The sequence below is a fragment of the Haliotis rubra genome, unplaced genomic scaffold (genome assembly GCF_003918875.1).
Source record: "Haliotis rubra isolate DU_JTF1 unplaced genomic scaffold, ASM391887v1 Scf355, whole genome shotgun sequence".
Lineage (NCBI taxonomy): Eukaryota > Metazoa > Mollusca > Gastropoda > Lepetellida > Haliotidae > Haliotis > Haliotis rubra.
The window spans coordinates 609,823-632,813 of NW_025767030.1; the positions used below are offsets into that span (position 1 = coordinate 609,823).

The 22,991-nt window shown below is 42.3% G+C and overlaps 1 protein-coding gene across 2 annotated transcripts in view; it reads right to left on the bottom strand.

The window, feature by feature from the left end:
* Positions 1-22,548, bottom strand: part of LOC124285225 (coiled-coil domain-containing protein 191-like) — a 51,584-nt gene extending 29,036 nt beyond the window's left edge. Inside the window, exons 1-9 of one of the 2 annotated variants that reach the window (XM_046721424.1) lie at positions 22,352-22,544; positions 22,030-22,068; positions 20,051-20,186; positions 18,613-18,813; positions 4,021-4,193; positions 2,901-3,005; positions 1,673-1,791; positions 1,144-1,318; positions 530-720 (exon numbers count right to left, since the gene is read on the bottom strand). In XM_046721424.1, the coding sequence (XP_046577380.1) occupies positions 530-720; positions 1,144-1,318; positions 1,673-1,791; positions 2,901-3,005; positions 4,021-4,193; positions 18,613-18,813; positions 20,051-20,186; positions 22,030-22,068; positions 22,352-22,438 (1,226 nt within the window). In that variant the 5' untranslated portion in view covers positions 22,439-22,544. Of the gene's footprint in view, positions 1-529; positions 721-1,143; positions 1,319-1,672; positions 1,792-2,900; positions 3,006-4,020; positions 4,194-18,612; positions 18,814-20,050; positions 20,187-22,029; positions 22,069-22,351 lie in introns of both variants that reach the window. The other variant, XM_046721425.1, reaches the window with a different exon arrangement.
* Between the last annotated feature and the right edge of the window lie 443 nt (positions 22,549-22,991).

Here is a 22,991-nt window from a genome sequence, read left to right on the forward strand (position 1 = left end):
AACTCTTGACCTGATTACTGTACGGTCAACTCTTGACCTGATTACTGTACGGTCAACTCTAGACCTGATTACTGTAGTCAACTCTTGACCTGATTACTGTACAGTCAACTCTTGAACTGATTACTGTAGTCAACTCTTGAACTGATTACTGTACAGTCAACTCTTGACCTGATTACTGTACAGTCAACTCTTGACCTGATTACTGTACAGTCAACTCTTGACCTGATTACTGTACAGTCAACTCTTGAACTGATTACTGTACAGTCAACTCTTGAACTGATTACTGTACAGTCAACTCTTGACCTGATTACTGTACAGTCAACTCTTGAACTGATTACTGTACGGTCAAGTCTTGACCTGATCAATGGCAATCAACTGCTGGAGCTACCTACATCAGCTGACTGCATTCGGTGTGCTGGCTGAGCCAGGAGCAGACACCAGTGCACTTCAGAACACAGCACCTACTGAGTACATCAACATTCGATAGGACGGGAAACTCACAAAGATTCATGTTCAATGATGTACTTACCTATGCATATCCAGCACCGTCTGTTCATATTGCCTTGTCTCGACATCCAGGCGTCGCGTGCGAGAGTATGACCGCCAGGCGTTCCAGACTCGGAGCAGCAGCTTCCAGTCTGCCAGGGCCCTTGCCTTCCCAGTCTGCAGACGTCGGTCCAGCACCACCTTGTACCAGGCTGAGAAGTGGCGCTGCAGGCACTGGGGAGACAGGTGAAGGCCACAATCACATCACCAACTCTTGGTGTGAAGACCTGACAAACCATCTCTGGAAGGTTGCCGTAGTATAATGAATATGAACAACAAACATCATGAGATTTGTGATTATTCTATCATTTAAACAGGATGATGTTACACAGTATGTTGCTTCCGTCAACACTACTGCCATCACCTGACATTCCCAGTCCAATATATGATACAACACCCATAACTACTGGCAAACAATGGTACACAGTCCCTATGATCTTCACGTACAGTTTGCAAGAAATGGAAGCAGGCAAAGATCAATAACTACTTCAAGAGAAATGACTTCTTCTTGTAACTATGCTACTATGAACAAACTGCTCACAGATTAGAGTGTGCAAACCCAGTAGGTTATAAAGTTGGGGATTCCACCTGTGTTACCTTAAGGTTTTTACCCGACTGTTTAATCTGGAACTTGTGGACTCTGTCGTACATCTTCCGTTGGTGCTCTTTCTTGGCCTGCTGCTGCTGCTGTTGCTGAAGTCGTTCCTGCTCTGTCTGTCTGCTCAGCTCCTCCCTCGCTTCCTGGTCCAGCTTCTCACGTGCTCGTCGCTCTCTGTAGCACATAGCGCACATCAGTGACTTGTTGGTCTTGCTGAGCACAATTCTAGTTCCTGCTCAGAAGAATCTCATGCGACAACTTCCTTTAGCATTTACCATATTGCAACATGCCATAAGCAAGTCAGACTTAGATGATTTTGTGAAAAAATTTACAAATCATCTTCACAAATGATTCTATGAAGCCAATATTACACCCTATTATACAAAACTAAATCATGGCTTTCAAAATTTAGTCGGTTCAGCACTTGCTTCTGAAAATTCATCATATGGGCGTTTGGAGAACTTTCAAACTAACACATTCCATTTAAATCATAGTGATGACATGTTGTACAACTGTAAAGATTGTCACCTGTCTCTCTGCTCCTGCTGCTTGTGACTCTCCTCCTGCATCTCCTTCCTGATGCGACCCATCACCTTCTTCAGCTCCTGCTCCTCTCTCCTCGCCTTCAGATCCCGGTCTCGCTCCTCCTGCACAACAGTGCACAACTCAGTATTTCTCCCTGTCTAGCTCCACCCACTCCCTGTATCATCATCTGTCTAGCTCCACCAACACCCACACCAGCACCCGCTCCCAGTATCATCATCTGTCAAGCTCCCCCCTCTCCCTGTATCATCATCTGTCAAGCTCCACCAACACCCACACCAGCACCCACTCCCAGTATCATCATCTGTCTAGCTCCCCCCTCTCCCTGTATCATCATCTGTCAAGCTCCATCCACTCCCACACCAGCACCCATTCTCTGTATCATCATCTGTCTAGCTCCACCCACTCCCACACCAGCACCCATTCTGTGTATCATCACCTGTCTAGCTCCACCCTCTCCCTGTATCATCATCTGTCTAGCTCCACCCACTCCCACACCAGCACCCATTCTGTGTATCATCACCTGTCTAGATCCACCCACTCCCACACCAGCACCCATTCTCTGTATCATCATTTGTCTAGCTCCTCCCTCTCCCTGTATCATCATCTGTCTAGCTCCACCCACTCCCACACCAGCACCCATTCTCTGTATCATCACCTGTCTAGCTCCACCCTCTCCCTGTATCATCATCTGTCTAGCTCCACCCACTCCCTGTATCATCATCTGTCTAGCTCCACCCACTCCCACACCAGCACCCATTCTCTGTATTATCATCTGTCTAGCTCCACCCTCTCCCTGTATCATCATCTGTCTAGCTCCACCCACTCCCACACCAGCACCCATTCTCTGTATCATCACCTGTCTAGCTCCACCCTCTCCCTGTATCATCACCTGTCTAGCTCCACCCTCTCCCTGTATCATCATCTGTCTAGCTCCACCCACTCCCACACCAGCACCCATTCTCTGTATCATCATCTGTCCAGCTCCACCCTCTCCCTGTATCATCACCTGTCTAGCTCCACCCACTCCAACACCAGCACCCATTCTCTGTATCATCATCTGTCTAGCTCCACTCCCTGTATCATCATCTGTCCAGCTCCACCCTCTCCATGTATCATCACCTGTCTAGCTCCACCCACTCTATGTATCAACATCTGTCTAGGCCCACCCACTCCCCGTATCATCACCATCTCTCTGGCAGCACCCACTGACCTGGATAACCATCTGCTTGGCCTTATGGAATGAATCCTTTCTCTCCTGCTGTTCTCTTCGCTTCTGCTCCAGTTCACGCTCTCTCTTTTCACGGTTTTCCTTAACCTGACAATCAAAAAGAGACACTTGTTAAAAGTTACTAATTCTTTATAAATAAATGTGGGGATATGTCAAACATATTCCTCCATCTCAGGGGAAATATTTCACTATTTATTTCCAGATCGCAGCAGAGCTATGAACACCAGACATTGTCCATCACATCAAACCATTGATAACAGTGAGCAAACATTATGAGCTAAACAGACAAAGTGTAAAGCTTCTATTGTTTTGTGGTAGTAGGTACTCTTCTGACTAGTGATGGTCAAATATAATGCTTGTATAATGTTGATTGTAGAGGATTGACTGTTAGTGGTACATACTTGGGGTAAGTAGTTAAGAGTTACCTCCCTCCTGTTGTTCACATAGATGACACGCTTGAACGTATATGAGTGAGTGAGTTAGTGAGTTTGGTTTTACGCTGCTTTTAGCAATATTCCAGCTATATGGGGCGGTCTGTAAATAATTGAGTCTGGACCAGACAATCCAGTGATCAAAAGCATGAGCATCGATCTGCGCAAATGGGAACCGATGACATGTGTCAACCAAGTCAGCGAGCCTGACCACCCCGATCCCGTTAGTCCCCTCTTACGACAAGCATGGGTTACTGAAGGTTCATTCTAACCCGGACCTTCAAGGGTCTGGTCCATTTCAGGAGACTTGACAGTGACTACATTCAAGGTGTTTCTGAGTGAGTGAGTTTAGTTTTACGTCGCCTTTAGCAATATTCCAGCAATATCACAGCGGGGGACACCAGAAATGGGCTTCACATATTGTACCCATGTGGGGGAATCAAACCCAGATCTTTGGCATGACGAGCCAAAGCTTTAACCACTAGGCTACCCCACTGCCCAAGGTATTTGTGAGTTCACTGGGTTTGTTACTGACATCTGTTCCTTGACCCATTCTATGGCATGTTAATGTTCGTAACAATGGAGTTGATTACACTTCAATCACCATGTAACAATTATCAATGTCGTAGATTACCCAAACCTGAAAGTGTGATTTTGTCAATCAGACACACCTGTTTGTGTCGGAGTTCCATCTTTATCCTAGGATCGTGCTTCTTCTTCTTCCCCTCCTCAAGGCCAAGGTCGTTAAGGAAGTCCTCCCTCACCACCGGTTTCTGCATCATGTTGCTCAGGATCATCCCCACAGCATCCTCGTCATCAGAGTAGTTCAGGGTGGAGTAGGGGTCTGTGACCACAGCAAGAGATAAGCAGTGAGGGTGGTGTGTCCCATATATCCTGTTTTAGTGCACCATTACTCTAGGAGGGAGTTGCCAGTGCAACAGACTAACCCTTACAAGGTAGGAGACTGAACTCATATAATTAGGATTAGGCCAGACCAATTTTATTTCTTGTTTTACGGATCCGCCGGTCATACTTTTTCAAGAATAAGAAAAAACATGAAAGTTAATTTTCCCTGCTCAAAAAATACAATCCTAATGTTTTGGGGTTTTTATTGGTCAAGAATGTTAATTTACAAGAAAAGGTTTGTTTTAGATTGCGTTTTGCCCCATATACACTTTACAAATTGCCAAAATTAAAATACTTTTAGGATTATTTTTTTTCTCTCTCTCTTGCCTTTAAGGGTATTTTGAGTACAAAAATCTGTAAAACAAGAAATAAAATTGGTCTGGCCATAAATAATATAATCACTTTAGTCCATGATGTATAGTATACCCTTGGTTATACTGCCACTGTTTGTCCCGGAGAAAATATGGCATTATATCCATGCTGGCATTATAACCAGGTAGGACAGTTAGAGGCCCTGCGCAATCAACAAGGTGATTGAGCTGATGTCTCATGTAATGAGCCTTCAATGACTGGATAATTCCAGTGTCTAGGGGCTGCAGGTGACTTGTTGTAGGTGACAGGAAGTGTATTGTCACATGTGTTATCCCATCTGGGATTACCTGACTACTTAAAGCATTAATGAGAAGGAAAACCAAGTTCTATGGATAGTCAACTTCTTTATTGCAATGAGTGTGACATTTCGACGTCGGTACTAACACCGTTATCAAGCATACAAAGTCGTAGGCCTTTTCACCAGTGTTCCCTGAGATGAAGCCCTCGCCATCATTCCAAAAAGACTCCAAGACCTCCACCCCGACCTAGACACCCATCTCAGCATCGACAGTATAATCCACTCCGACCTAGACACCCACCTCAGAATTGACAGTATAATCCACCCCGACCTACACACCCATCTCAGCATCGACAGTATAATCCACCCCGACCTAGACACCCATCTCAGCATCGACAGTATAATCCACCCCGACCTAGACACCCATCTCAGCATCGACAGTATAATCCCCCCAACCTAGACACCCATCTCAGCATCGACAGTATAATCCACCCAACCTAGACACCCATCTCAGCATCGACAGTATAATCCACTCCGACCTAGACACCCATCTCAGCATCGACAGTATAATCCACCCCGACCTAGACACCAATCTCAGCATCAACAGTATAATCCACCCCGACCTAGACACCCATCTCAGCATCGACAGTATAATCCACCCGACCTAGACACCCATCTCAGCATCGACAGTATAGTCCACCCCGACCTAGACACCAATCTCAGCATCGACAGTATAATCCACCCCGACCTAGACACCCATCTCAGCATCGACAGTATAATCCACCTTGACCTAGACACCAATCTCAGCATCGACAGTATAATCCCTCCCTACTTAGACACCCATCTCAGCATCGACAGTATAATCCATAACTTAGACACCCATCCAGCATCTTAGACACCTAGACACCCATCTCAGCATCGACAGTATAATCCCCCACCCCTAGACACCCATCTCAGCATCGACAGTATAATCCACCCGACCTAGACACCCATCTCAGCATCGACAGTATAATCCCCCAACCTAGACACCCATCTCAGCATCGACAGTATAATCCCCCAACCTAGACACCCATCTCAGCATCGACAGTATAATCCACTCCGACCTAGACACCCATCTCAGCATCGACAGTATAATCCACCCCGACCTAGACACCAATCTCAGCATCGACAGTATAATCCACCCCGACCTAGACACCAATCTCAGCATCGACAGTATAATCCACCCCGACCTAGACACCCATCTCAGCATCGACAGTATAGTCCACCCCGACCTAGACACCAATCTCAGCATCGACAGTATAATCCACCCCGACCTAGACACCCATCTCAGCATCGACAGTATAATCCACCCTGACCTAGACACCAATCTCAGCATCGACAGTATAATCCCTCCCGACTTAGACACCCATCTCAGCATCGACAGTATAATCCACCCCGACTTAGACACCCATCTCAGCATCAACAGTATAATCCCCCCCAACCTAGACACCCATCTCAGCATCGACAGTATAATCCACCTCATCAACTCTTGCATCATGCCTGATAATGTCACACTCATTGCAATAAAGAATTTGACTATCCATAGAACTTGGTTTTCCATAATCTTTACAACTTCTAAAATGCCTCTCAAAGAAGCATTAATGAGTTTGGTCAATTATGTTGAGTCATGACAATTAACCAATTAAGGCGAGTATACGCCTTAAAACCAGGGTAATTGGAATTGTAACCAGGGTAAATGACTTTTGTTCCAAAAACCATTGGCAAATGGCATTATATCCAGTTTGGCATTACAACCAGGGTATTATAAGAACAGGAAATCCATTCAGGCAAACACATGGCATTTTATCTAGGGTGGTATAATAACCAGGGTGCACTGAAGTTAAATACAGAGCATTTTCTCTATTTGAAGAACATCTCAAATAGCAAAAAGTATCTGAACAAAACAAAGTTCTCTCTGACTCTAACCTGAAATATGGAATGGGGTGTCAGGCCAATCACCAAGTTGACCCATCATTCCTCTCAATTTCTATCTCATTTCTTTCAGTGACTCTTCTCAGTTTCTCATATAAAGCATTTTGTTGGTAAAGGTTATTTGTTTCAGCATCAAATAAAGTCACTTTTATTGTAAAACCATGCATAATTTTTGCCATGATTATTAAAACTTATCCTATCTCACGACTTGCACTTATCCCACGGTGGATGGCGGGATGCAGATTACCCTGTGTCTCGACAGCTCAAACAGACAAACTGTGTAGACTGAAAGCAACTGTAAATAGCAATGCACAAGGGATGCCTGTTACGACACATGCAGCTCCTATGCTCATGATGGGTTCTCCTGAACCCCTTGGCTTACTAAGCACAACGTCTCCCAGGGAGATGGGTGCTCCCAAGTGATGTGGTATTCAGCCGCAACCTTCGTACTAAGGACGAAAGGACCCAACTTAGCAAGTAACCTCAATTCGCCGCAAATACACGGTACCCCCTTAATGTAAGATTTTTCGACCAATAAACGGGCCAGCCCCATCATGTAGAGGGGGAAAAGAAGACTGAATCGGAAAGCTCACAAGTTTTAACGTTCAGTTCCGAAACATCATCAAATTTACTCTCACTCCTTTACATAAGCTTAGTCAAAGGATGTGCTCGGCAACTTAGGAGCAAATGCAACGAAATCAGGAATGACACTGTACTGACCTAATTTCTCCGTGGAGTAGAGGTCAGTAAGCATGAACAATGAACACTTCCACATCGCGATACAAGACTTTGCCTCTGAGTCTATCAAGTCACAACTTGGTGACAGTATCCCAATGCCTTAGTAATGACACCAAGTGAAGGCTTTCTAAACCCATTAAACAGAGAACAAAAGATTAACATAAGTTTACATATTTATTCAGTAAATACAAGGAATCAGTAAAACTGTACACGGAACCGTCCCTCATCTGTGTTGGTGGGCCGATGTCAGCAGCCAAGCCAGTACGAGGGGTCCAAACTGGTGTATCAGAACGCCAAAAGCAACCTTCCATGATCGAGGTCAAGGAGCAATATATGAGTCTCATGAGGATTGGAAGTGGCAATCAAGATTGGAGCGTAGGCAAGCAAGAATGACAGTGTAGTTCGGGAAACGTCAGCTCTAGGAGCAGTCGACAACGGTATGAAGAGGCACATCAGTAGCCGTCGACGATCCTTGGTGGCAGCACGAAATATGTGTAGTGCCCTAATAGGGCAGAGTGACAAGTCTTAGGTTATCATCAGGCCTAAGGATGGGGGACAGCGTGGGAATGGTAAACATTCGGTCCCGTTGCCTTGGCAGCTGGTTTTTAGCGATGAAGTCCCAGCGGAGACCCAGTAAAACTTTGCCATGTTTCTTCCACATGAACCTCACACGATTGACATCCATCGCAATAAGCTCTGTGATATGAGCAGCAGTAGCCAAGGCTACCAGGAAGAAAGTTTTGAAAGTCACAGAGGCTCATAATCTCTAGAGACAAGATGACGAAGGACAACAGAGAGGTCCCAGGTCAACAGGTGCCGGAGCTCGGGAACAGTGGACATTTTAGTATCCGTAGTAATAGCCAAAACCGAATTGATAGCCGCCTGATAGATGGCTAAAGTAGTACCCTTGACTTTCTTGTTTGCCCGAAGGTGTTGCAGGAACACAGTGACAACCTGAGCAGAAGTGGAGGTGGTCGATGGAATGTCCCTAGCCTTACAATAACTATCAATCTTCTTCCATTTATCATCATAAAGCAAATGAGTCGACGTACGCTGAGCTGAAGTGATAGCTGAAGTTACTCAGAGAGAATAGCCCTTAGCTATAAGTGACTTCTGGAGATGCGCCAAACATGCAGATGAAGGGCCGCAGGTGTGAGTGAAGATGAAGAAGCAGGTCGTCCCGGTGTAACAGGCCAAACTTTCCCCCTGGCCAAACCTTCCCCGGGGAAACTTTGGCCTAGGACAAAGTTTCCTCGGGGAAACTTTAGCCTAGGCTAGACTTTCCCCCCATAGGCTTAATCTTCCACAGGGAAAGTTTGTCCTAGGCCAAACTTACCCCACCCTTGAATCAATTTTAAAGGCTACTTGTTTCCCATCCTTGTTCTTATATCAAAAGGGGGAGATTCTGGCCTAGCTAGGCTATTTCTTCCCCAACCTTGTTTTCATGTTTATGTTCGTCTTGAAAATGTCAGAAATGAAAACAAGACATAGCTATAAAGGTGAACACATTGATAAAATATTCATGTTGATGTCAAGTTCCATTAACAATTTACAGGTGATCTTCATCTTCATATATAACATGTACATGGTTCCCATTTTGTTTCAATACCCTTCTATAAGGTGAGACCAAAAAGAAAAGCAAGCATAAAAGCAAAGATATTGTATCATTACTATTGTTTTATATTATCATGTACACCATATGGTATCCATGTCGGCGACATCAACTAACAGTTGGAAGCAGATGTAAACATCAACCCAACAACAACCCAACACAATATCTGTATCAAATGCTGTATCATCTACCATTCCACTATAGTGACGTATTCTATACTAGCCACATAAAGAAACTGTGCACACAGAAAATTCCTTCAGAATTGGAATACAACACAGAAAAGACGACATGATGTAGACAGTTTATAAGCTGGAGTATCGGGCCTCCACAACATGTCAAAAGAACATGAACAATATCCGTAACGATGACGTCAGAAGTTCAAAATTGAGTCGGGGGTCACACGTCGAAGTCACAAAGTCAACAACGGGAATGACCATCATGCGCGTGAAGCACAGCAGTGCATCGACGACGCATAGAGGCTACCAAATTTTCCAAATGAAGGCCTGGGGAATGGTTTGGGATGTGGTCACTGCCGTCTGGAACCTGTGTCTGATATGAGTCACCCGAATCCATCTGTCCTGTCTTGGCGTCGTTACTCGGGGACGCCCAGAACGTGTGTGGTCGGCGACGTCATTACTGTTTCCCTAACGCCTGACCAATGCAGATATCGTGTTACGATGGCATTGGAAATGTGCTGCCACCTGTTGTTGGCTCATGCCTGCTCGAACCATTCCAATGGCTTCATGACATTGAGCAGATGTTAATCTTGGCATGATGTGCATGTGACTTTTCATGTGAATTTGTGAACATTTGAATGACCAAAGATCAAGCTTTCGACAGTGACATCAACTTCTGAGTTTCACATGTTGTGTGCAGCTGCACGTGCAGTAACACATTGCAAGTCCATAGGCCACCATCAATGACGTCAAGTCGCCTGGCACCTGCATGAGCGTTTGATTGTCTCCAATACTTGCTATGTTCACACCTTTATTTATGCATAAAGACGCTGCCTGCCTATCTTTATATTTTCTGTGTGCACAGTTTCTTTATGTGGCCAGTATATATTCAAAAGACAATGTTTGATAAGGGGTTTACTTGGCCCATGGAAATCTGAATCATATTTCATTCACCCATAGTGATTATGGATTAGTAAACAAGCTTATGTGAATAATGTTCCATTACATTTATACATAAATACAACAAATATTAGATAATAAACAGCATGATAAGAGAGTAAGCAACCTGTGTATCTTATTTACCCATCAAATGTTGATTGAATGTTTACATCTTATGGTGGACAGATGAAGAACTAAAGTATTGTCGGAAATAGAAAAAAGGCTGTTACTCTGTATCCCTCAAATTTACACAATTCCAAATAGCCTATGTCGAAATAACCCACATTGACCTAACTGGGCGTTCAGAGGGATGCGTAATAGGATACCCAGAAAAGCATGTTTACTCGTAAAATCGGACAAAACTTAATTACGAATAGCTGCTGAAAACAATAGATCAGACTATAGATGGCAATTAGGTCGCTCAGCCAGGTATGACGACGGACCGTCGACTCGTCTGGGATGAAATGTATGTGCTGCCTACAGGCACAAGTGGTCATCTCAAAGATATTTTATGCTTTTTCAGGTGTGCTGAAGATGTCTCATCTATTGATAAACATGATATGTCTTTCCTACATGAAGTTGATGTTGAGATATGTAAAAGAGTATGATATCCATAGAAAAGCTTAAATCAGCCATCGTATTAAATGTCTCAAAATATATAGGTGGCATGACCACCCAAAGATCGACAGGACTGGATATTATTTGTAAATTGTTATGACATGTCGTTTCTTTCCCAGTTTAATTCCCCTAAAGGATATCTTATGTCCTTTGTAATACAATATCATCGCATACTAATTTGCATAAAGCCATGGTCTGTTCCAAATAAGTCGCTTTGGACTTTGAAAAAACCCGCATTGCTCATTTCTGCACTAATCTCTCCTCAGTAAAGTCCTTTTTCTACATTTCCTATCTCCCTACCACTGAGACTGTATTTAGGCCAAACTTAGTTTAACAGATATTTCATACTTTCACATGTTAATTACTTAAACTGTAGATATAAATGCAAAAAAAACCCAGGTTTTTTTCTATTTCCGACAGTACTTTAATGCAATGTGTCTTCATAGGAATGGCCGCAGGAGCAGGATGGATTTAGAGATATATGCCATTCAAACATGTATGCATTCAAATCACTACACCCAAGTCAGAGGCAAAAATGGACTATTTAGCAAATATCTGTACCAAAATATAAGTCAAACCTACTGTTTATAAGAGCAAGGGTGGGGAAGCAGTAGCCTAGCTAGGTCAGAATCTCCCCCTTTTGATATAAAAACAAGGGTGAGGAAGAAGTGGCCTAGCTAGGCCCGAATCTCCCCACTTTTCACAAAAAACAGAACAAAATATCCTAGTTTAAACAGGGGAAAAAGTTTGGCCGGGGAGGGGGGGGAAGAGACTTTTAGCCTAGCCCAAACTTTCCCTGGGGTAAGAATATCCTAGGACAAAACCTCCCTGGGGAAAGTTTGGCCTAGGCCAGCACATCAAGGCCAGCACATCAAGATCTCACACCAGACCGGTAATGTGATCTGGGATGATCCGATGAACCAGTACATCGAAGTGAATCGGTTCAGTGAGGTGAATCGGTGTGGTGTCTGAGGTACTCAGATTCGATCAGTTGAGCTAGTTCGGCGATGAGATCCGGTTCGGGGTGGTGTGTTCGGCATGGTGAATTGATTCGGTCCTGTGAATCTGGAGAACTGGTTCGGGTAGGAAAACTAGTTCGGTGATATGAATCATAAATCGATGAGGTAACCGTAATCGGATGTGTAAATCAACTCGCTGATGCGAACTAGATCGCTCTGGTGAACAGGAACGATAGCGTGGACTAGTGCGGCCAGATGATCGGAATCGGCTTTTGAGATGTGGATCGGCTAGGTGATCTTGAACGGCCAGGCTCACCAAGTGAGGATGATAACAGAGACACCACAGGCAGTGTATGAAATTAGCCAAAAACCAGCCAGACATCAGGGCTGGTAACTTCAAAATGTTACCAGTCCAAAATGGTACCAAGGTATGGTGAATTTACTCAGATGTATGGAACATCTAATTTTTTTACCAGACCATCGGGCTGGCTAGCTGAAAATGTAGACTGTCCGTCAGAAATCTTGCCGGTCTCGGGCGGTCGGACGGGCCTTATTTCACACACTACCACAGGTCTTAAGGCACTATAGAGGTCGTAGGAGTGGGAGGAGGTCCCATCAACACAACCCTAGACTGAACAGAAGACGATCATCTGAAACATTGGATTCTGGAGATGCGCCCATAAAATCTTCTGCCTCAGAGGACGGGGTCTTCAATCGACGAGTTGTCAAAGTAGGCCGCTGAAGTTGGTGTTTATTTTGGAGATGTACCTTGCTCTGTACAGGCTCCGAGAGCTGTCCAGCACATGCACGTCTTTACGCTTTTAATGCTTTTTGTGACAGGGAAGAACACTTCTCACTGCGACTGTCCGACGTACATTGTCCAATACAATCCGAAGATTGGGGATCCTAGATAGAAAATATTGTCTTGCACTGAGCACAAAACTTGCGTTTCCTAGTAGACGGATCTGATTTCCCCATAATCTTCTTTAATACGGGAATAACATAAGAGTTTACAAATGCCTACCCTGTGGAGCCACAAGATTGAGAATGATCACTCAGAGGTAGTCACGTGGGCAGGTAGTGGAGCGTGCTGCATGCTTCAATTGGGACTAAGGAAGCTGTAAGGAGAGCAGCCAGGAGTGCACGGGTGAATAGACATTGGACAAGAGAGGCCTATGGAAAAACATTTGCTATCATTCCACTCAGTGTCGAAGCAAGAGAGAGAAGTGCAAGTTGTGAGATAGGAAAAGTTTAAAAATTAACAGAATAAATTCAATTGTTATTGACCAATATCCTCAATGTCTCTATTGTCAAAGTATAGATGAGGTCACAATACTAAAAATGTAAAAGAAACTTCTCTTTGATATGTCCTCATTGATTGATTGTATATATACATGTACATATCTGGCTTCCTGTAAATCTAATTGTCACTTAATTAGCTGCATATCACTCTTCTGTGTTCACACCTCCTTATCCTCATTGTTTGTGTCAACTGCCTTTAATGTATTCCAATCATCATTGTTTTTATAGCTGCTTTTTGATCAGTCCTCTGTGGTTGATTGTATACATGTACATCTCCGGCCTCCTGTAAATCTGGTATATATAGTATGTTTTATTTCTACATTTTTCTTTAATCATCTGAAGAAGGGGCCATAATGTTGTGTTATATAATAAAGAAGAAGTTGCCATCGATATACCCGTCTTATATAATCACCAACTTCTAAATGCCTCTCAAGAATATCATCATCAGTCTTGTTGAATTTATTAACATGAAATTAAAACATCATTTTTCAGTGTTGTTTTAAAAAAATGTAATTTTTCAAGTAAAATTGATATTTTATACTGATCCTGACTCATGATATTTTGCTTATCTCCCTTTCCCTTGCGAATGGTAGTGGAACACTTGAATCCCTTGAAGTTCCCGAAGCAGACGTAAAAATACACTCACCCAAGAGTTACCTCCCTTTTCCCGCGTAAACAGTCATGTGACCAGCCTTACTTGTCACTCTCTCCTGATTTTTCTGCCCAAGCACCTGGATCTACTGTGCAATCTGAAGTGTTTCCAGCGGGGAGGTTGGGAGGGCTTGATCTCATGAGTCAGGATAAGCATAAAATATCAATTTTACTTGAAAAATTATGTAATTTTTAAAGTAAAACTGCTATTTTTATACTTATCCTGACTCATGATCTTTTGCTTATAGAATCCTGCGGATTGATGGTGGGTCAGGCCACTTCCTGGATTCATCAGCTGTCCTTAGATACATCCTGTATTCCCCCCATGGGAACTGTGTAGCGGCATTTCCGAGATCCTATTCTTCCAACTTCCGTTATAACACGGGGGGACCACTTTCTTGTGTTACTTCCATCTCAGACAAGTTGAATCATCTTGATTCATGTGGCTTAAGATATACTAGTATCTTCTTTTTACTAGATATCTATAACAACCCATAGATTATGATAAGGTCTTTATCATAAATGAGTTGCGACCCCTTAATGTACAGAGAGATCTTTACCCGTACAGGGTCTTTAATCACTCATGCTAGTCTGTCCAGATGTTTTGTCAGGAACCGTTGCAGCAGCCTTAGTTGTAACCTTCCAGTGTGAGTCAAGTCCTGTGCCCAGGTTAGTAGACCAAGTAGACATTGCCATGTTCGTAGTGTTAACGGAGAGATGACTGCTTGTGGAATCATGGCTTGTATCTTGACCCAATGATCTTCTGGGACCCTAAGTCTATTCTGTGTTGTGATAATTCTTATTCCCAGCAATTGAAGATCTTGTTTGATTCTAACTCCAACTTCATCAGGTTCACTAGCCATCCTAGTAGCGTGAGCAACTTAATTGTGAAGTTCAGCTGCTGTCTGAGTTGATTAGCACTTTGAAGAACCTGTATGCTGTCGTCCAGATAACCAGCACTGTGTAGACCTCGATGTTGCAGATAGGTGCCGATAGGCTTGGTTATTCGTATGAATAATCATAGAGCCGATATTCCAAACGGTAGGACGTTCCATTGGAAATGCTAACCTCTGATTGCAGTGATGATACATCATTCTTCCCCTTATATACGCAGGCGATCTGTGTTGATCAGCATACATCGAAGCGTTGTCTGTTTATAGCAAGGCTGGCTCCAGTGTAGCATCGCAGGGGACAGGTATTCATACCGACTTTTATCAGCGACAACTTCCAAAATAAACATCGTTTATCTGCTGTCAAGGCTAGACATTAGATTCCCATGATGATAACAGGCCGTAGTTGTATACTGTTTCCAAGGCTGCAGATGAAGTATTCCCCGTATCACGGGTTTGTTTACAACTCAGTAAACTTGCTGGTGCCTGCTCTGTCAGTGGGAGGCGTTGTCTGACGTGGACCAATCAGCTTTAAGCATGACGTCACCGGTGTTGTAGCAAGTTGGCCTCCATAAAATCTGGTGCAAATAGTTGGTTGAGTAAAAGCGTGTGCAATTCTACGCCGTTCATATAAACCTCTTGAATAAGGGTTGCTCCAAGTGTAAAATCTTGTTCAGTGATATTAATCACGTATTCCCATTGTGGATAATATAAGCCAGCATGACGAAGGAGGCTGTCGAGACGTATGTCTGTATGGATCTTGAAGAAATACCGATGTTGAATCTAGTTGATAGGATATAAAATCCTAATCCCCACGTTGAGTGATGAGAGTTAATAATATCATCTGTACGTCCGTTCAAGTATTCTTGAAGGCGTTGTTAACCTTAAGCCCTTTACAAAGGTCGCCTTGAGGTTCTCCAGTACTTGAGATATCGGCTTCATAGGTGATATCATATTGGAGTCGAAGTCATCAGCGTATATGCAGTACGTCTCTGTTGGGTTAGAGTGAGTGAGTGAACGACAATATCCACAGGCCATCTGCTACCCGGTATAAGACCTCAGCATCCATATAGATGAAGTGATTCCTTTCATCAAGTAGGTTGTAGTCCGAAACTGAACCTATACAGTATAAGGTTTGTGCAGGTTGTAGAGTTGTGCAGGCTGTAAACTGTAGAGATCGCACATGTTGTAGATCATTTTGTTGAGCTATAAACTCTGACAAAACCAACCGTTTTCATCATTGCTTCGTTTTATTCAGCCATATGGTAATAGAGTTAACGTCAACATCCTGCCTGTTGATCTAAGGGTTCGTTAACCCTAGGGTTCGCGAACCCTGTGGATGTCTGCGTTGCTGATATCTGCCTGTAGATCTGAGAGTTCGCGAACCTTGGAGATGTCTGCGTTGCTGATATCTGCCTGTAAATCTGAGAGTTCGCGAACCTTGGAGATGTCTGCGTTGCTGATATCTGCTTGTTGATCTGAGGGTTTGGGAATCCTAGGGTTCATGATCCTTGTAGATGTTTACATTATTGTAGATATCTGCGTTGCCTCTTCTCTAAACTTCCTCTCGCAAACCTTTCTTTCGCGAACCCTGCCTTCTCGACCCTCTATCTGTAGATTCCTCACTTTGCGACCATTTATCTTGAGAGTCCTCTCTTAGCGATCCTCTGTGACAAGAGCTTCCTCTTCGCGAACCTCTGTGACATGAACTTCCTCTTCACGAACCTCTGTCTCATGATGAGTGACTCCTCGAACGTCTGTGAGAGATATGAGATCCCGATCTAGAGCGGCTTGGTGTAGGAGATGGATCCTTAGGTGTTCTTGAACGTTGAGGGTTCACAGATGTTGAAGAGTGAGTAGGCATCTCATGTCTTCTATCCTCCTCCAAGATGACAGAGTTGTCAGATTGTGGAGACCTTCGCAAAGGTATACGTTCGCCAACGTAGTCTTGAGACGTAGTTCTCTGAGGAGTAGGTTCGCGCAGGTCCGTGGGTTCGCGCAGGCCTGTAGGTTTGCGCACGTTGTCAGCAGATGAGAGGTTCCTTTGCGTGGACCACTTTCTTGTGTTACTTCCATCTCAGACAAGTTGAATCATCTTGATTCAGGTGGCTTAAGATATACTAGTATCTTCTTTTTACTAGATATCTATAACAACCCATAGATTATGATAAGATCTTTATCATAAATGAGTTGCGACCCCTTCATGTACCGGTAAGATCTTTACCTGTACAGGGTCTTTAATCACTCATGCTAGTCTGTCTTAGACTGTGCGCATGGACTTTCAAACTAATACTTTTCCTTAGTAAAAGTTATCAACAAGTCAACGTGATAAAGGGTGAGATTTCCCAACTCAGCGCCTTTGTGGAACCGTTAGTTCGTCAAACAGCTGGCCTGCTGTGGCAGTTGCAGGAGACGATCTAGTAGTTGTGGAAGTCGATTGAGTCGACGATCTCGTAGGTACTTCAGGTAGAAGTTATGGGGATCATCAAAAACGTCTACTTCTTACTTTGAGCCGGTGTCAACTGCGTTGTAGCCGATCTCTTCTTCGCCCCCATACCAGACGACTGCCCCTGAAACGTACTCAACATAGCACCAGTATTATGAATTTCAGCCTTAGCAAGCAATATACAGTTTGCAGGTTGATCTCCTGATTTATCAGCCGTGACTTGTGATGACTTCCTCACCCGATCCATGGCTCACCCGATCCATCCAGATATAAGAAAAATATTGATTAAATTGTAAATTTGATAAATCAACACAATAAGTACAGCGCAAGCTGGAAGAACATTGTTTGATGCATGAAGGGCATTGAGGGTGAGGATCAGCCACGGATAACCTGTGCCTGCTAACACTGCAAGATTTCATGAAATGTAAACAAGTTACATTACGATGAAATTATGACACAAATACAAATAATTTTTTACAAATTTTTACATATAATACAGAGTAATTATAGCCAAATCTATACACAACGTAATTTTTAAGATTAGGATCTAAATTAAAAAGGATATAATGCCGCATACGGGACTCCAGTGCTCGCCTAACCATCCGCTTGGGCAAAAAGGGGGAGAGTGACAAGTAAGGATGGTCACATGACTGTTTACGCGGGAAAAGGGAGGTAACTCTTGGGTGAGTGTACTTTTACGTCCGCTTTGGGAACTTCAAAGGATTCAAGTGTTCCACTACCATTCGCATAGGAAAGGGAGATAAGCAAGAGATCATGAGTCAGGAAAAGAACAAATAAATAATTTCATACATTATTTTTTCCTATAAAAGCGTCTGTAACAACTTATATCACTTCACTCCAATACATCTCTTGGACCAGTGATGTCTGATGGTGGACAAGATGTCATGGATGTTTCCTGGTAGAAATGTTCTGCTACTTCATGGATTCATATCTACTTAAATGCTACTGAAAGAGAGCACATGTACTGAAAACTGAACAATTCCACAAACTGCTATTTTTGGTAATCGTGTGTGTACATGCAAGCAGTGTGTGAAATTGATGCTGGTCCTGTGGTCCCTGGCTAGTAAAAATACATCAGGACCACTAAATGAAAAGTTTGCAGTTGTCCTGGTGGCCAGTGAATGTTGTATTGATAGTTAAGAAAATCTACGAATGTTATTTTGGACCAATGAAGTATAGACAGGACCACTTATTATTGTCCACTCACTGGTCCTGTGGTCTAGTGGGAAATTTTGAAAGGTTTCTCTCATCGTGCAAGCACTTACATTGATACAGTATGACATGTCTTACTTGAACCAATCTTGTCTGGATGCTGCCATGAAAATCATTTAGTACAGCTCATTGTGCTTCAGTTTGCTTACATTGGTTTTCCAAATGACACCTCATTACAGATAAAATTTACTGCTGATGATACTCTAGTGTACCTCTATTTGGTATTTTGACCCTTGACCTTGGTGTGACCTCCAGCTGCCAGTCATTGACACTGTTGTCAAGGAGATGATCCCATTCCCTCTTGACCTCTGCCTGCACTGCCCTCTGATGCCAAGGGTCGTTATTATCATCATCACCATCACCATCATCCACATGAAGTTTCTGTTGCATCCAGTCGCTTAGCAACTCTTGAGCTACAAAACAAAGTACTAAACATGTAGAATTGGAATCATCTAACGAGTCAGTTCTCAGTATCAGCAACCATGACAGATACATTTGTCAGTCACTGTGTATGCTAATAATGCATTAATAATGATACATTTTGAACAAGAGTCATCAGAAGATGACATATCTCCCAGGCCATCCACAATTTCTAAAGAACAAATTGTTACAACAAGTCTAACGAGAGGCATCTTTATGAAAGTATTCCTGTCACATCTGTCAGTCTGTATACAAGAGTAGTAATGATAATTAACTGGGATTCAGAAATGTGTCCATGTATCCCGGTGTTAGTGGATCGCACAATAAATGTCAAGAAATATAATCACTAGTTTACAGCGTTGGTCACTGTATCTACATATAGAGGAAAACAGTCAAGGAGATATGCTCTGGCAACTATGAACTCAACTCAAGTCAAATTTATTGCCATGCAAATAGAGTGAGTGAGTTTAGTTTTACACCACACTCAGCAATATTCCAGCCATATGGCAGAGGTCTGTAAATAATCGAGTTTAGACCAGGCAATCCAGTCATCAGCAGCATGAGCATCAACCTAAGCAAATGGGATACAATGACATGCGTCAACCAAGTCCGTGAGCCTGACCACATGATCCCTTTAGTCGCCTCTTACGACAAGCATGGGTTACTGAAGATCAATCTTAACCCAGATCTTCATGGGTTCCATGCAAATAGAAAAACTAACAATTCTACAAATCCCAAAATAGGCACCAGTTGTGTGTGTCTACCTTCATGAAAGTCTACCTATTACTTTTAAAGATATGGTCCAGACAAACACATTACCATTAACAGAGTCAGAGTTTTGCCATGGAAACAGAATTCATTTTCTAAAAATCTCTAAACATCAAAAGGCATCAGTTGACAACCTGGTCTTTGTGTGTGTAGTTTCATGAAAGAAAACCGATTACTCTTAGAGATATGGTCTGAAGACAAAATCATTACCGAGAGACAGACAGATGAATGGACAAACAAACTAATTACTATATTCCCTGACAAGGGGATAAAAATAGTTAGTTAATATTTCCTCATCATCAATCATTTGTCATTCATCAAAATTATCAGATCTATTATACATGGCCAACGAACATGAATTCTCATTTTACCAGAATATTATCTATCTTGTTGACCATGTTTGAACACAAATGATTGTTCCTTTGCATCATGGCAGATTTGGATAGTAACAAGTATCCTCACCTTCAGTCAGAGCTGAATCATGTTCTTGCACATGTTGTCTTGTTTGCTGAGCGGCATACTTCCCTCTCTCCCTTCCAGAGTAATGGTTCAGTCCAAAGACAGTCTCTGTTGCTATATCTGAGGCTTGCTCCACTTTCTAAATCAAAATGTTGAAGTAATTGTATCACAAGTGTCTGAGTGAGCTGCTTTTTGTGTCACTTAGAGATTTATTTCAGCAACATCAAAATCATGCACCCATATGTGAAATCAATTCCGGCTTTCAGCCTGACGAGACCACTCCACCCCCCCAAGTATCACGGTTAACAGACGGACTACATCACCACCCCAAGTATCAGAGTTAACAGACTGACTACAGCATGTTCTCATTTCGCTTACAATCCCAATTCGCCTACAGTCTTAAAACAACATTTCATGGTCTGTTGACTGTTGATTACGCAATGGTAAACTTGTGGCACCCCTATGATCTAAAAGTAGACTCTTCTAGTTGAAGTAGTTGAAGGACAAAAAGACATTTTTTAAGAATTTATTTCTGTTATTTGTCTGTTGTTTATTTACTCTGTTATTTGTCATTTACCGATCACAATGATATTCACATCATATCACATTAGTGTTAAGGAAGTTTACTTGTGCAGATGTCCATTCTCACTTCATCACGAGCACCTTGTCTCAGTCTGGTGAGGAGTCTCTTCTTCTATCATCAGAGGAGGGTCTTCTGTTTCGGGAAGATCTGTGGTCGCCAATGGTACTTCACTAACCTTTACATTTATCTATGACGCACTTCCAGTGTGTGGCTACTTGTCTCACAACATTCAGTCGATACTTGTGGCCATCATGTAGTACCTGTCTTCCTCCTCTCTGAGACAAGATAAACTCTGCCCTTCGCACGTTAGCCATTGTGACTGTCAGTGCTTGGCGAATGCTCCATTTTATATGGTTAAGTTGGTTTAAAGCCTATTAGTAGCAGAGAACTAATTATATTATATTATTATAACCTTGTTTGAACTTCTTAGTGGATGCACCAATCCTCTTTACTCAACTACATATCATCATTGCTTTTACAATTAATCCCGTTCATTTTATTTTTAACTGAACTGAACTTTATTTCAACTCACAAAAATATGGATTTAAATATTTAACTCTTGCATTTATAAAGTGAGAACAAATAAATAAATCCATCGCCAATGTCCTAACCATTTCAAAGTTTACATATTCTATCACGTTTTTTAATATTGCTCCAGTGGCCTGTTTCAATGGGTAAGTTATGATTTGCTGTTTCATAACGTAACAATGCCTTTGAACCATTATCATTTAAAATATCCAAATATTTTCTCAACCTTAAATCTAAATTAGATAAGGAGGTATATAAGATACCTTATGATGAATGTTCTACCGTAGACAACCACACTTCGCATCTTCTAGTTTACATTTAACTGTAATTTTAGTTAAACTGTAATTCTGGCACTGACCAGTGAGTCAGGTTCATTATAAGAGTAGAGGTGCATTTTCAATCCCAATTAGCATACATTGATTTTGTATGCGAAATGGGATGTAGGCAAATTGAGATGTAGGCGAATAGAGACTAAACCCTGACTACCCACCACCCCAAGTATCAGGGTTAACAGACAGCCTACCCCACTACCTAGAGTATCAGGAGCAGTGTGTAAATTGATAATTAAATGTTGGAAACCTGCTGTAAAACATGGTAAGCAAATGGTTAAAGTTGTATATCTATGCTATGTCGCTAAACGTGTGTACATTAAAATGTCCAGTAAGTTCAGCACCTTTTCTTAGTGGATGGATGTCAAATATTTTGCTGCTGTGTATATTTGCAGATGATTGGGCAACAAAATGTGTGCAAAACTTGTAAAGGATCAATGATGTTTTAAACACTACCTAACGTCAATTATCATCATTGTTCATGACATGGATATATTACAATATTTCACATACAAAAAACAAAAAAACAAAAACAACCTTACTTTTATCCAGTCCTGAATGTCATTCTGGGTTTTGCAGTTCTGAAAAATACGAGGTCAGCGGATATAGATACAGATAATTTATTTTCATTTACAGATTATCTACATCAAAATGGCAATAATGGCATCGCTCACTTTTTTTAAATACTGAAAACGATAATCAGCTGATAATCAGATTTTGTGTTTGCACTCAGGTAGTTAGACCATGATCAACAAACTGTCAATACTCCTAGACCGAGGACGACTACCGCATACCGTAGTACTACTAGTAGTAAAACAGGTTTAACAATAATATTTTGAATGGAGATTGTATATTGCATGGTACCTGTGAGCGAGAATACACTCTTGAAGAGGACTTTGGGGTTTGCCTTTTCCATTTATAAAGACCAGATTTGTGAATGTCACCATCCATTGCAGATACTTCAAGACGTTCCGTCGCAAGTCGTTCACTTGCTCGACCGAGCCGCCATGTCTAAACAACATGGGTTATATTAAAAGAACCCAAGTAATTTAAACGAAACGAAGTATATACATCTCTCAACGCGTCAAGTGAAGCAGTACGTTAGCTAACTTTATATCGGTGTCTATTTCCAAGGTAAAACACAACAACATTTCTGTAAATCATAAATGAAAGTGAAATGAGTCAGATATATTATTTTGCAACTTTTAAACGTCTTTGATATTAACCTTCGATTCTCCATTATTTGCCAGTGATAGATACTACTGGTGTGTGTTGCCCATTTCTAAAGCGGGGTAAAGCCAAATTCAGTCACTGAACGTTAGCCCCTTACTCTAATTGATGATGAGCATTAAAATAACTGTTTACTTTCAAAAGTGTTCAGATTTAATCTCTACTCGTGTGGAAGATTTCACGCAGGGTGCGACTATGTAGTACAATGTACTTGCAATTCGGGCGCAGAGTTCATTATAATACTTAATAGATGCCCCACAACTCCGTATAACTG